The 14,751-nt window shown below is 41.8% G+C and overlaps 1 protein-coding gene and 1 long non-coding RNA gene across 4 annotated transcripts in view; one reads left to right on the top strand and one right to left on the bottom strand.

Annotated features, from left to right (window-relative positions):
* The window catches only part of Alcam (activated leukocyte cell adhesion molecule), a 182,812-nt gene extending 173,696 nt beyond the window's left edge, over window positions 1-9,116 (bottom strand). For 2 of the 3 annotated variants that reach the window (XM_027412518.1, XM_027412519.2), the window contains exon 1: window positions 8,472-9,114. In XM_027412518.1, the coding sequence (XP_027268319.1) occupies window positions 8,472-8,544 (73 nt within the window). In that variant the 5' untranslated portion in view covers window positions 8,545-9,114. Of the gene's footprint in view, window positions 1-8,471 lie in introns of all 3 variants that reach the window. The other variant, XM_027412520.2, reaches the window with a different exon arrangement.
* On the top strand, window positions 2,109-6,035 carry LOC113835336. The gene is made up of 2 exons (XR_003484821.2): window positions 2,109-2,301; window positions 5,666-6,035. It is a non-coding gene; the product is annotated as an uncharacterized LOC113835336 (long non-coding RNA).
* Window positions 9,117-14,751: the final 5,635 nt, after the last annotated feature.

Below are 14,751 nucleotides of genomic sequence, written 5' to 3'. Positions count from 1 at the left end.
CTTGCCAAATACATATTGCTATGCTTTCTTTTCTATACAAAAGTAACAATGAAGTATATTTCACTCGTACTTTCTTAATAGACCCAAAATTACAGGGTGAGATGTGTTTAATCATATTAACCTCTTCAGTATTTGTGAAGAATGCTATTTTTCAGCTTGAACAAAAAATAATATGATGAGTCTGACCCACCGAATTGCTGGAAGAATTGTTCAAAATACAATTTACTTAAAAATACCTGAAGTTTTCTCAGTAAATTCTCTTGTATTGGCATTGCAAATGGCGTTAGTTAGACCACCCAGGGTGTGTGCTGTACCTTCAGTGAATGAACACAAATATTTGGCATCCACTTGTGTAAGGAAAAGGAGTGTCAAAGACTTTTAAGGCACACACGTGGCTTCCTCTGAATTGACTTTCAGGCCAGCCACTCTGATTCCACAGTTGTGAATGAAAGAAAACATTGCTCCTAAACACAACTTGTGTTCTAAAGGTTAGGTGCTCAAGAAGTTATATGTGTCACATTATATTTGAAGAACAATGATTTAAAAAAAAAAACACCTGAATCAGGTTTCCCTTCAACCATTATGGCTCCATTTGTGTACAATGAAGTCAGGCAGTAATACATCCGTAGCTTCTGCTCCTGCTCTCTATATTACAATGTCTATGTATGTTCACTACTCTTAACCTTATTTTCCAATATCTTTTGACTATATGAAATCAATTGTTGAGTTTTGATATATGGCAATGGCACAGTTATAGAAGGAGCATGCCTTTTTTGAAATACAAATTTAGAATTTCTCTTCAAATAATGAATGTAGTATATTTAACTCAGCACTTTCAATTTCAACACATCTTCCTTCCAACATAATTGTTCATATGGAAAACAGGATCTAGAGGAATGTCTGTTGCTCTATTTACAATTTAAAAAAATACAGGAACACCTACACTTCCAAGAATGGCAAACTGTTCATCACAATGTCCCAATATAATTAAATGCATAATTTTTGGTTTTAGGGGAGATGGAGCAAATGTACTGGTATGACAGAGTTTCTTCATCTCATATTGGCAAGCAAACTAGCAGGTTGCAAGGAAGTATCAAACAACCTCAAATATCCCCGTGTCTGTGACATCTTTTAGTCATGGTTAGTTTCATTACAAAGGGAGCATGTACCACTTGTCTCCAAGTCAGAGCCACACCTCCACCCCCGCCCATCCCAGTCTCTTTGTCTCTGTCTCTTATACACACACACACACACACACACACACACACACACACACACACACACACACACTTTCTTTTTGCCTCCTCTCTCTTTTGACTATGGATCTAGACCAGCAAACTCACTACAACACCAGGCTATAACTCAGTCTTTCTTGTATTTGACAAGAATCAAGCTCAGATCCCTTGGTGATATTTCACTATGACTGACATTTAAATTTATAATGTTAGGCATAGGGGCTTTTTCAGGATGACAACTGTATTTTTTATGATTAAGTACTGTAAGATATATATATATATCAATTAGTAATAATTATGCTCTGCTAGTCAGTTCTCCACTACCATAACAAAACACTTGAGATAACTGACTTATAAAGAGAAAAGGTTTTGAGTCTTAGTTCTGGAGGTTCCAGTTGGAATTCAGTTTGCAGCACTGTTTTGGGTCAGTGGTGACACAGTACTTCATGGCAATAGAATACCACAGGATAAACTGCCTATGCCATGAGCCAGGGAGAAGAAAAGGAAGGAAAGTGAGTTAGGACAGAAAGCTACTCCATATTTGTGCCTTCAGTAATTTTAAGGGCCTCATACTAGGACTCTTTTTCCAAAATGCTGTCACTTACCAGTACTGACACCCTGGGGACAAAGCGTTTTACACAGTTCTTTAGAGGCTATTCAGCACCCCAAATGGAGCATATGGTCCCTATAACTTGTTATCTAAACTTCATTCCAGAAGCCAAAGGGAGGTGTCTGAAGTTGAATGTTACAGCACTTGCCTGACATACATTAAGCCCTAGGTTTGACTCCCAGCAGCACAAATAGGGAAACAAAGACACAAAACTAATGAACTGTTCTTTCTAACTTTCACAGCCCGTACACTGACGTATTCTGGCAGAAACAAGTGAGGTATAACCTGAGACACCATTATAACCAATCTACCAATCATCAGACCCAGTAGAACCTCAGGCATACTCTATGTCCATCCTGCATTGGTTTACACCAGAAGGCAAGGTCACCCTACTAGGGATGGATTTATCAATCTCAATAACACCTAGAAAAGGAGTGCTCACAGAGCATTAGACAGGTATGTAACAACTACTACCTGGACCATGCTGGTTGACTACATTTCAAGAGGGCTTGTGTGCCTTCATGGTTTCCTTCTTCTCCCCCAGGCAACTGTTCTTTCAGTATGGTTATATTTTCTAGTTTTATTCTCAGGGAGTGATACTATACCCTATATTCCAAGCTCTTTGGGAAGAGACATTTGTCAACTCATGGGTAGGAGGTGATGCTACCTACAAAGCTCTGTATATGTTTTTGTGCAAAGAGGAAGAAGGCAGGTGTCCAGCTTTTTGTGGGACTGAAGATAATATGTGATATTGTAAAAGTTCATGGTCCGATAAGAGACATGTAACACATATCTTAATACAATAGGGCAAAGGCCACAGCACAGATAAATACTAGGGAAGAGAAATGCCAAAACACAGTTTGGTTATCGCAATGCTTATTTTATATAAAGGCATAAATTGCATGTAAGTATTTATAGTTCTAATGAAAGAGCCTAGAATCCTGGAAAATACATACTCATGGGTTAAGAAAAAAATCTGTTTCTATGAGGATAAAAATCTATTTCCATCAGGCTAGGCATAACTCAGTAGTACATTGCTTGCATTAACTATGAAAAGCACTTGGTTTGATTCTCAGCACAGAAAAAAAAAAGTCTATTTATACTAATTTATGAAGTGAGAGTATCATTGGGATTTATGTTCCCAAAATGTTGAATTGGAATGCCCATTAATATCTTAAAACAAATTTATATAACTTCTCGGTTGATATCATCACAATAAAGTAGTTATAAATTTATTTTAATTCAATCTCCCTCTGGTATGTATGAGTTGCCACTGTTTAAAATGACTTTGAAATCCACTGGAAGTACTACTGTTTTCACTAAAAGCAGGCATGTAAATAGGTTTTGGGGAATCAGCCTATCAAGTTGCCAAGCCAACTTATATCAAGAAAAAGGAACTACCTCTTTATTCATGGAGACTCATCTAAACTAACGGAATAAACTTGATAAGAAAGCTGTCACTTAGGGAAAGCAAACTCTTACCTAATCTGGAAATAAGTGTTTCCATCTAAGTGATTGACATGCGATTGAACAAATTTGAAGATTAGATGAAATAGCAGGGCCATAGGATGCTTTCCTTGTACTGTCAAGGGCCCATGATACTTCTACTACTTGAAAACACTATAAAACTTAGTTACATCTAATGATGTTTCTAGTCTTGTAGTCTTACTTTGACCAAGATTTTACCTCACTTTGTAGAGGGACACAGAAAACAGAGAGGAGAAAGGAGAAGCCAGTGGCAGAAGTTAGACACCCAATTCCTGAACCATCTATTCTTCACATAGTTTGATTTCATTATTGATGAAATAATCCTTTGATTAGGATTGGTGCGTACTGCATGCAGCTCTGAGAACTGACTAGATAAATAAGAAGAAGCATTAAAAGCTAATTTCATTCTTGGAACATACACTACAATAATAGGCAATGATAATAGGTTACCATTGAACATTGACTAAATATCACAGCATTTCTGATCAGTTCTCTCTAAAATATATGCTACTCTAGCAAACAACAAAAAGAAAAAAATGTGAGATTGTCATTTAAATAAATAATTAGTAGAATGAAAATATTTAGAACTCTATAAATATGTAACTTTACATAGAGTAAGTAGTTGAATAAATATAGGCTACAGCTTTGTCAAATGGCATGTAGAATATATATATATTGTTCAAATTTCACCTCATTCTCCATGGGGAAAGGAAAATTCTGCTCAAATAAGAAAGAAAATAAAAGTAGAAATGGACATATTTCCAGTCTTTTAAGCTCTTGTTGAGAATAAAATAAGATGAATTTTGAAGGTAACAATCAACAAGCATTAATTTTTCATGACTCCCAAGAAAATATTCTTGGTAGTTTTGTTATTTCAATGAATGATGTAATTCTTTGTACGTCACAAAAGTCTTAGTCCAGCAATGGCATGGAGCTGTGTGGAAACTTAACAACAAAGAACAAAATTAACACTTTGAAGGAACTGATTCTATTTGTCCATACAAAGGCACAGATGTGCTTTTATATTCAATGTGGGGAACCTGTGTGACTCTCCTCCATAATACCAGATATAAATGGGATGTGTCTACTTGAGTTATAGAACTCTTTGATGTTTGCTGTTAAACAAATGGTCAGAACAGAAAGAGGTGTGTCTGGACTATAAGGCTCCATGATCATAAAACATTCAAAATACTACCTTAAAAATACTGCTATTACAGATGAAAAAAAATGCTTACAACTCAGCATTCAGTTTCAGTAAGATCTTGGTTTAATGGCATGAGACTTGGGGATATAAAAAAGGGACTAAGATAAAAGAAAAGAAAGAAGCATTTGGCCCCTTTTAATAAAACAGTAAAATGATAAATAAGTGGAAGAGATTAAAAAATATTTTATTGACAATATAGCACATCTTACAGCTAAAACTTTCCAAAAATGAAGTTCTATGGAATGATTAATCTCACTACAATCAGAACCATGAATTACATAAAAGAAAAAATTTGTAGATGGGAAAGAAACAGGGGCACAACAATAGTTCTCAAGGTCACAGCATTCTTAGACAGAATGGGTAAGAAATTGAACTCTGTAATACCAGCTTCAATATAAATAGTACTTAAGACTATGGAGTGGGCTACGGTTGACTGCCTACTTCTTGACAAGTCAATGATATACATACATTCGCATATGAATTTCCACCACTAAAAAAGTGAGCTTGAATATCCTAAAATGTCAGAAAAGTTGGGAATTAGCAATGCAAAATAGCTTGGATTTCTGTAGCTTTTAAAATGACATGAGAGTTTTGGTGTGTTCTATTCCCTGAACATACAAGTACCATGAGGGTTAGTAGAACAAGTAAAATGTTCGTATTTTGTTATATGAGCATTTGGGTACCAGCCAGCTTATACCTAATTCTAGAACTACACATGCAGTTAAGAGTGAGGCAGATAGTACACTACCAGGCTTTTCTAAGGTGAAAAGCCTTTGCTGTTGCTAGGTGAATGGGAGACAACCCCCCACCCCCATCTCATTTTGTTTTGATTTTCCTAATTGGCCCTCGAATAATAAGCACAACAGGTTATCATGAATTTATAAAAGGAGAAAAAGAGAGAAAGTTAGCAATTGGGATACACACTGAAACCTTTCTAGCAATATACTAGAATTGGGCATGTGAATTTTGCCTAGAATGAGAGTGTAACAAACACATTATTGAAAAATGATTCTGTCATGCCAAATGTTTTTACCTCGATACAAGAAACAGTGTCTGAGCTGGAGGAAGTCTCAAAGAATAGATTCATGGTTCCTTTTTTTTTTTTTTTTTTTTTTTGGCTTTACACAGGAGAAAGCTGAAGACCCAAAAGGTTTCTTGTCATGTTCAAGTGCCTGAGTGTACATGTAGGTTTTGAGCCAAGCCAAGAAAAGCAATTTACTGGGAGCAGTACTCCATTACATTGTAAACTGTTATTGGATTAAATAAATCAAACAAACAACAACCTATAGTGGCTACGAAGCAGTTTGTAGTTGGATAATTAGTAAATTTTAATAATGCCACGTGAATGATCTGAAAGGACATGATTTCAGTGGCTGTTTTTCCCCCCAGACCTGGTGACATAAACCGATAAACATTGTGCCCCACTGAGAACAGCTCTGTGTGTCCTTAAGTCTTGGAGTGAACCTTGTATCCTGAGAAATGAAAAAAAAAAAAAAAATCTTAGAGGGCTGGGCTCAGATGGCTCAAGTGAAGAAACAGTTAACTGCCATGCCACACCTCCTTGCAAACAACCAAGGAAAGCTTTCTTTAAAGCAGTACAAAATGTCACCACAGGCTGACGCTCTTTCTGCAAGAATAATGAGATTTTTTTGCCACCTAGGATGCTGAGCACACACTTCACTGCCTTTATCATATTCAGATTTTCTTGATGCAAGTCTTGCCTCCCTCTACCTTGAAAACAGATTATACAAGAGGCCTAAAACATATGGGTGACTACTGTGGTATCGACAAGTCAAAAGACCCGCAGGAGCAGCATCTGTCCTCTGGCACCTGACACATACTGTTAAAACTGCTCCAGAAAGGAGGCAACCAGGGAAATGAGCCCCAGGGATGAAGCTAGGCAGTACCTCACTCCCAAGGCTCCACTCTGCAGAGGACACACAGTCCAGGACTCACTGGCAGGAGACCCTGTGCCTTTAGAACCATAACCAATCCATTGAAAGCACACTGACATTCCATGGAGAAGTTTGTACAACGTCAGCGCTATCATTCAGGGGGAAAGCGAATTTGGGGGTTTGTGGCTTGCGACCCTGGATCAGCAGGCGCGCTCCTGCGGGAAAGCGCACAGCTGGTGGTTGGACTGGAGCCTGCGGTGCAGAGAGAATCACCATCAGGTCTGAAAGCGGAACCTCTCCCCTCTTGGCAGTTCCGAGCAAAGAAAAACCTGTTTTTCCGACGGGGCCAACTGAAAATAAATTCCAGCGCAACCGCATGAAAGGTTAACTGCTGTGTGCTGCAGTCGGGGTGGAAATGGAAGTGACAGTCTCGAAGCCTGGTGGGAGAGGGTTAAAGCCAAGAGCGGAGACAGGCGTGTGTATTGTCACAGCTCACAAACTGGCCCCGAAGCTCTCTACTTGACTCTTCTCCTGGGTTCCAAGGTGCCCTTCCCCCATCCTACATTGGGATCCCGAAAAAGTGAGACTACATTGTGCAAGACTAGAGATGCCCCGGGCGCTCATCTTCTGGGTGATTTCAATAAGCCCTACCTGCCTTAAAACCTGGGGCTACTTGGGTTTTAGGATCCCCGCCCCAGAGCCTGAGATTGGTCACTGATGTCTTTCTCAGCCTCAGAAACAGTAAGTTCATTACCTCACCCAGAAATGCAACTTTGATAAAGAGATATGGAGAAGGCAACCTCCTACACTCACTCTCCCAAATACACACACACACACACACACACACACACACACACACACACACACACACACGAGTAGAGGCTCCCAAATCCTGCTATGTATGGCCTCCTTCCTTTCCTCTCCTTCCTGGGAAAGATTCCTAGCCTTTGAACCCACTTCTTTGGCTTCAGCTTGCCAACAACTGAAGGGGAGTACAGGAATAAAAGATGGGAAAAGAAAGTGAGTCCTTTTTTTTTTTTCCTTCTCCTTGATTTAAAACTAAAGAAAGGGGGAGGGAAAAAGAGGCAGAAGCCAAAATAACAGGGAATAGTAGTTTAACCCCCAACTATCCACTAAACGGTTGAAAATCAAAACTTGAAAGGGTTAGATCTAGGGAAAAGTACCTGCCACTTAGGCTAGTGACTGGGAGAGCATACCAGGCAGAGCAGGACTATGGTGTGTCAACCTGCAAACCAGCTGGTGGACACAAGGGCCAGGGACGTCCCCTGGGGTGAGACAAGGGATTCCCCACAAGATAGTCTGGTTGGTGGGAATTTTGTCGTCTTCCTTCGAGGACTCAGTGTAGAAGTGAGACCTGAGGCGCTATCGCTGGGTGTGGAAATCAAGACATCCCTCACACAGGGCTCACAAACCTGGCTGCTAACCCAGTCCATGCTGCGTGACTCGGCTGCCATCAACCCTACACTCACCACCCACCAGACAATGCAGCTGTTATTTCAGTGTTAATATTTTTTAAAATTTTTTTTCCTGAGATGAAAAGCCTTCCCTTTCCCTTGCTTTGCCTCCCGGGTCTTCACGTTATGACCAAGAGGAAGTTACTAGGGGATTTATCATGACAAAGTGCAGGCAGTTATTTCAGCTCACAGCCAAGCCAAAGGAAACTGCCCTGGGTTCAGCGACGTGGACTTTGACACCCAGGGACTGGAGGGACTGTGCAGGGGCAGAGAGTCTAGCAAATCCTGGGGGCTCCTCAGCCTCAAGCGAAGCCTCATCCAAAGTTGCTGGAGATTTTCTCAGTGCTCGCTCTCTCCGCCCAAACTTGAACAGACCAGTCAAGCCTCAAACGTGTGACACAAGTGCCTGTTCCCAGGGACAGGTCCGTGTCCCCGCGCGCCTATATGGCTCCCTTACTTTCCTAAGCACGCGCTTGGACGCACAGTCCCAGGCCACCCAGGGAACCGCCCCCGGGCCACAGCAACCGCGGCAGTCGGTCGGGCTGCTCACAGGCCATTGCTTACCTGGTCTGAGGACCGCGGCTGAGATCAAGAGGCAGAAAACCAGACGGCAAGAAGGGGACACCTTAGGGGCCATATTCCTCCTCCTCCTCGAGGGCCACCGACAAAGTCCACGCCGCGGGAGGGGGCGTCGTCCCCGGGCCCACGGGGCCCGCTCGCTCGTGGGTCCGGACTCAAGGGGTAGCGGCGTTTTACCAGACACACGGTCCCCCGGGGATCGTGGCGCTGGGCCGTCGGGTCTATGCCACACGCAACTTTCCCCCACGCTCAACCCGCAACTCCTTCCTCCCCCTCCACGCCCTCCCTCCCTCAGCGTCTTTGGCTGCTGCTCCCAGGACGGGCGACCCTCTTATTCCAGGAGACGCTTCAGTAGTCAGTCAAGGTGGACGCGGTCCTTTTTTTTTTTTTTTTTTTTTTTTTTGGCTGCTCTCTTCTGTTAGTTTCTCTGCTTGCAAAGGAGATGAGAAGAAGAGCCAGGAGAGTTGCGCCGTGCACGGGTCACGGGGACCTCGGAGGGGTCGGCGGGGCAGCGCCTCTGGGTCCGCACCGTGGGTCTCCTCAGGTGGCAGCCGCGGCAGTGGCTGGAGCGGCGGCAGCTGGAGCAGTGGCGGCGGCCGCGGGCTCGGGCTGCTCTGAGTGGAGGACTGGAAGGCGTGTGTAAGCTGCCTGTCTCCTCCTCCTCCTCCACCTCCTCCTCCTCCTCCCGCTCCTCCCTCCCGCCCAGCGTGGAGCAGGTGGTTGGAGCACGGATCGGCAGCCTAGAGGCGCTGCAGGACCGAGTCGGAAACCGAGCCGAGCCTGCGGCCCCGGATGCGAGGAGAGCATGACGCCCCAGCCCCGCTCGCAGCCGGCGCTCGGGTGGGCGGGGCCGTCCTTGACTCCGCCCTCTAGGGCACACCCGCCAATCCGGAGCGGGCTTGAGAGCCTAGGCACCGCCGAGCTGGATTTGCCGCGGGCTGCATCTTGCCTGGGGTTTCTCAGCGCCCCCATGACACACAGTCTGTGACCATCTGCTCTCCGCTCCGCCTAGTCACATAGCTGTCTTCTTGCACCCGGAAGCCCACTCACTGGCTCAGTCCTAGCGATTTTTTCTCCTCGGCGACGGTACCGCCTTCAGCTTCCGAAGAGTTGTTGGGGCAGCCCCGTGGGGGTGAGGCGAGCGAGCGCCTTTGGTCCTCTTGGACCAGGACTGGTCCAAAAAGGTGGAAAGGGCGACTGGCTGGTAGACAAAAATTCTCCCCCGGGACAAACTCCTTCCTCACTTCTCTAGCTTGCCTTTCTTCTCTCCCCCTACTCCCAGCTAGCGCACACCTCCTCAGAGCAGATCATTTAGTCAAGTATCCAGTACCAAAAAGCCAAAAAAGACTTCTGCCCCCTCCCTCAGTCCTCAGCTCCCTCCCGGTGACAATTGGAACTCTCTACCATACCCCATTTCGTCGCACGGAATTTCCCCATGTCCCCTTTTTTAAAAAGTGTCACGTTTATTTGTAATTGGCGACGATTTCAAGTTACAAAACAAAATCCAGAGTTCTTCGGATTAAAAGCCAACTCCTCCTGGTCCATACTAGAAAGCCAGGCACCCAGCAGATGGGCAGGCTTTTCCGGCAATTTCTAAAGCTTCGACCTCCTCCCAGGCTTAGCATCAGGAATCCGTGTCGCTTTCAGTTCAGGCAGAAAGCATGAAGGAATATTTTCCTCTAAAACACCAGGGTGGAGCTGTTGGGGCCCTAAGTGGCTCTAACTCCGGAATGTGGGATTACAACTCTTATGCCAGTAGCATAATAAAATCCTGGTCCCTGAACCACCTCGCCAGGGAATTAAATGGTCTTTCGAGCATGGCAGGGTCATCCCCTGTGAGAAGCCAGTCTCCAGCAGAGAATGCTAACTAGTCACAGAGGGCTGGATCTTCAAAAGACCAGCTACCTGTGAGTGCAGATGTAGGTGTCTGAGTGTGCAGGCAGAAGCTTCATACAACACACACACACACACACACACACACACACACACACACACACACACACACACACACACACACACACACCCGCGAGCGCGCAAGCGCACACGCAGACCCTGATCTTTGAATTCCTTTCCTTTCGTGCTTGAAATTATTAAACTCCATCTTCTGTGATTTTTTTCCCCCAGCGCCTCTCTGTCTAGTTCTCCTCGCGTTTACAGTATTCTAGGATGGCTCTCTTAGATTTTTCCTCTGAAAATAAGTAGTTTTCCCCACAGGGTTTTAACATTTACATTTCATTTGCATCTTATGAATCAACAGGAAGGCTAAATGCTAGGAGGCAAATGCCCCTTAACTCTGTATTCCATGCACAGAGCTAAACTGCTGGCATGCTCTTGGGAATCCTACTCTATTCCTTAAGGGAATTTTTCTGCTAACTGCAGCCAGTCTTAAGTTGGCTGTTTAAGAACAAATCATCTTATATTTCTCCTTGATTTTCAGACTGATTATTTTGAGGTGAAACTTATCATAGCATATGGTTGTACAAATGGCAAAAGGCAGAATGTCTAATCCTGCCTCTGACATTGTCTGGTGAGCATAGTCAATTCAACTTCTCAAAGCCTCTATCTCCTCACTTGCAAAAGGGAATATCCATTGCTCCAGACTCATTGGATTGGTTCTTGTGTGTTAATGAGATCGAAATAGGACACTGGCTAGACACAGTAGAAGGTGATGGGCTTTGGGGAATAAACAGAGCCTAGGGAGGTCCCTGATTTGCACTTACTGAGTGACCTTGATCAAAAGCCAACCTCTCACAACTAAATTGTGATGACACATTAGCAAGTCATTTTAAAGATACATCAAAATATACGAATTACAGATATGAAGCATGCACCCACTTCTGGAAGCAGCTGTCTATATATGCATTCATATGCACACCAGATTTATGCATGCATTTATGGCATATTGAACTTATAGTCAATTATGTTCACAATGTCCACCGAAGAGGAGTATGTTCTACAGTGGGAAATGTCTTGGTAAACTGCTCAGAATAAAAACTTCAAAGGCCATGGTTCATCTATTGCTAGGACCACAAAAAGTAATAGTTGTATTGTTCTGCATTAGATAAAATAATAAAATATCAAGATAGGAATTTAGCAGAAGAGTGTGGCATAAGAATAAAAACATTGGACAACACAAGGTCAGATTGTATTAGCTGGGATTTGGAAACCATCAGAGGCCCTTAAAATTATTTTAGTTACTTTTATTGAAAGTTCATGTTAGAAAAATTCCATTCAAGTTTTATGAATTACTAAATATTACTCACCCTCAAAAAATCCCTATCAGTATTTCACTTACAAGAACCTGAGGGCCAGAACACGAAATAACTTCCACAAGGCTACCCAATGATTCAAAGCAGTAACAAAGCTAGAATTCTAGGCAGGATTCTATGATTCTAGTGTTGAATTCCTACTTACCTTGCTCACTGGATTTGGGTTACAATAACTTTATGCCTTTGGAAATATTGGGGTCTCCACTTAAACATAAATTCCTTCATCTTCTCAAAACTTCAATAAACTCTGCTAGAGTCAAAGATTTTTTTTCTTGAGGAAATTAATAAGGCACTAAACACTATCTGATTGGTCTGTGAGGCCCTGCATGAGAAGTGGGGAGAGGGAGACTTTGTCTATAGGAAATGATGTTCATTCATGAATAATAGCCAAGAGTCAGAAGTGAACAAGGGAATGTGAACTCCAAAGTAATGCAGTAGGGAGGCATTCAGCTAAAAATTCCCAGTTACAGTTCCTGATTGCCCAGAAGTCAAAGCAGTACTTCAAAGTAGTCAGTTGCATCATAATTCATGCATGCTTACTGCTCAGCTGGATTTCTCTTTTCTTATATAATTCAGAAACACTACCTGAGAAATAGTGTTGCCCACAGTAATCTGGATCTTCCCACATGAATTAACAATAACCACAGGTCCCCGATAGCCAGTCCCACTGGGTAACATAATCTAGACAATCCTAGCCTAATCTAGATAATCCCAGCCTAATCTAGACAATCCCAGCCTAATCTAGACAATCCCAAACTAATCTAGACAACCCCAACCTAATCTAGACAATCCAACATCAGCACTCTTCTCAGATTATACTAGGTTGTATCAGATTATACTAGGTTGTATTGAGTTGGCAATTAAAATTAGTACCATCACAGGAGAGAATTTGTCTTTCAGAATCCAGGAAACAGGAGCTGAGGACCTCCTTTCTTGGTTATTAAGAGGGGAAGCTATTAGCTGCATCAACACTTGTGTGAAAATCAAGAATACGTAACACCCCAAAGATATTTGTCAGTTTAGTTTTGGCTCAGAGCATCCTGATTGGTATTCCTCACCACAAGAGGTACAGTGAAAGATTGAGATGTTTCATGTTGCCCAAAACATAAGAAAAACTTGCATTATAGAACAGAACATAAAATAATTTATCATCAGTCAGGGTGTACTCAAAGAAGTGTTCTGATACAAAGATGTTTCCTATTTAGGGTCTACTGAGATCAGGACTCAGTGCCCCACCTCCAAAATATTATCTAAATGTTATTTCAGGCTGTGAGTTCAAGACATTTTTGATAGGACCAAATGTATAGGAACTAAGAATGAAGCTTCAATCAATTATGATAAATGCATAAATTTTGTGCTGAGACCTATGCCCCATCATCAAAGCAGTTCCTTATTTATACAAATATGAAAAAACAAAACAAAATGCTCTAAAATCCAAGACCTAAACACTTTGGATAAGGGATTTTCAACCTATTTAATATGAAGTGACAATCTTCAAGGGAAAAAATAATAGAAAAGGTTATTTGTTATCTAGGAGAATACCAGGAAAGGATCCAGATATTGAATTAGTATGTGATCATTGTAAGTGCTTACAATACATTGATGACATACACTGATATAGAAGACTAAGTAGGATTTCTATTAAGCCTTGGTGGTTTATAAAAATTCCAAGGATCACAAAGACTACATAAACACAAGATACAACTCTTTTGTTTCTGTATCCTGAGTTTTTAAAAATAATTTATTTACAAAATTTCTCCAGATATGTATTGAAATTACATAGTTATCTGTCTTCTTAAGACATATTCCAACAGATTTAATTGTGGTATATAGTATTTATGATTTATTAAAGCTTTCCTGAGGGTTCAGAAAGAAAAGCTATAGAGGTCAGGCAATGGTGATACACACCTTTAACCCCAGCACTCATACTAACTAGTCACATAGCTAGATGGTGGTGGCACACACCTTTAAGCCCAGGACTCAAGAGACAATCAGATGGATCTGTGTTAGTTGAAGGCCACACTGAGCTACATGAAACTGATTCAGTCTTAAAGAGAAACATCTCACAAGAAGTGATCTCAGTGCTTGGAACAACATGCCTTTAATCCCAGGATTTGAGAGGTATAAAAGGAAGAGGAAACAGTCTGAGATTTCAGTTTGAGTCTTGGTGGAGACAGGATAGCAGTCTGAGGATTCTTGGAGCTAGCCAGATTACCCTTTCAGCCTGAGGTAGAGGGAAAAGCTCGGGGCTGGCTGCTTTGCTTTTCTGATCTTCAACTTGAAGCTTGAACCCCAATATCTATCTCAGAATTTTTATTATTCATGTTACACTTAGTTACTTCATTTCTATTTTTGAAACTAACACCGTTCATCAAATAAGAAACAGTGCTCACACCTTAAGTTGTAATAAAGATACCATAGGAGCTCAGGAAGGCAACAACTTTCAAAGTCTTTGGTAAATAATCATTTCTTATTTCAGATTGCAGTGTGTTCTGTGTTAGGTACAAAAGGACACAGATAACTATTTCAGTGCAACTACAAATCCACTTAGTCATTTTCCTTCCTGTCTCAGACATGAGGAATGGAGAAAGAATCCAGCAAAGCCATTCGGCCATGGAGCTTGCACCATATAAAACGGATGTCAGAAACTCCTAGTGTGTAAAATACTCATAACTCATTAGTGTTTTCAGTAAATGCATAAAACTGAATCAAAAAATCTAACATAATGTGAGAATTTCTCCTCAAAGGTCACTAGATGATTTAGAATTTCCACTGAGATCAACAGCTTGATTAGATTTGAGAGTGCAGAACGTGACTCAGTGTATGTGCAAAAATACAAAGCCTGATGAGAAATTTCAGCTTGGTTCCAGAAACTCACTAGAGTCATCCCCATTTCTTTGTTATATACTAAACTCTCTCTTTGTTATATACAATCATTTATTTAAGTGATACCAGTTAGACAAATAATAACTCAAACATATTACAATAATGTATAT

The sequence above is a fragment of the Cricetulus griseus genome, chromosome 4 (genome assembly GCF_003668045.3).
Source record: "Cricetulus griseus strain 17A/GY chromosome 4, alternate assembly CriGri-PICRH-1.0, whole genome shotgun sequence".
In the NCBI taxonomy this organism is placed as follows: Eukaryota; Metazoa; Chordata; class Mammalia; order Rodentia; family Cricetidae; genus Cricetulus; species Cricetulus griseus.
Note: the sequence above shows the minus strand (reverse complement) of the source record. Positions and strands in the feature narration are given on the sequence as shown.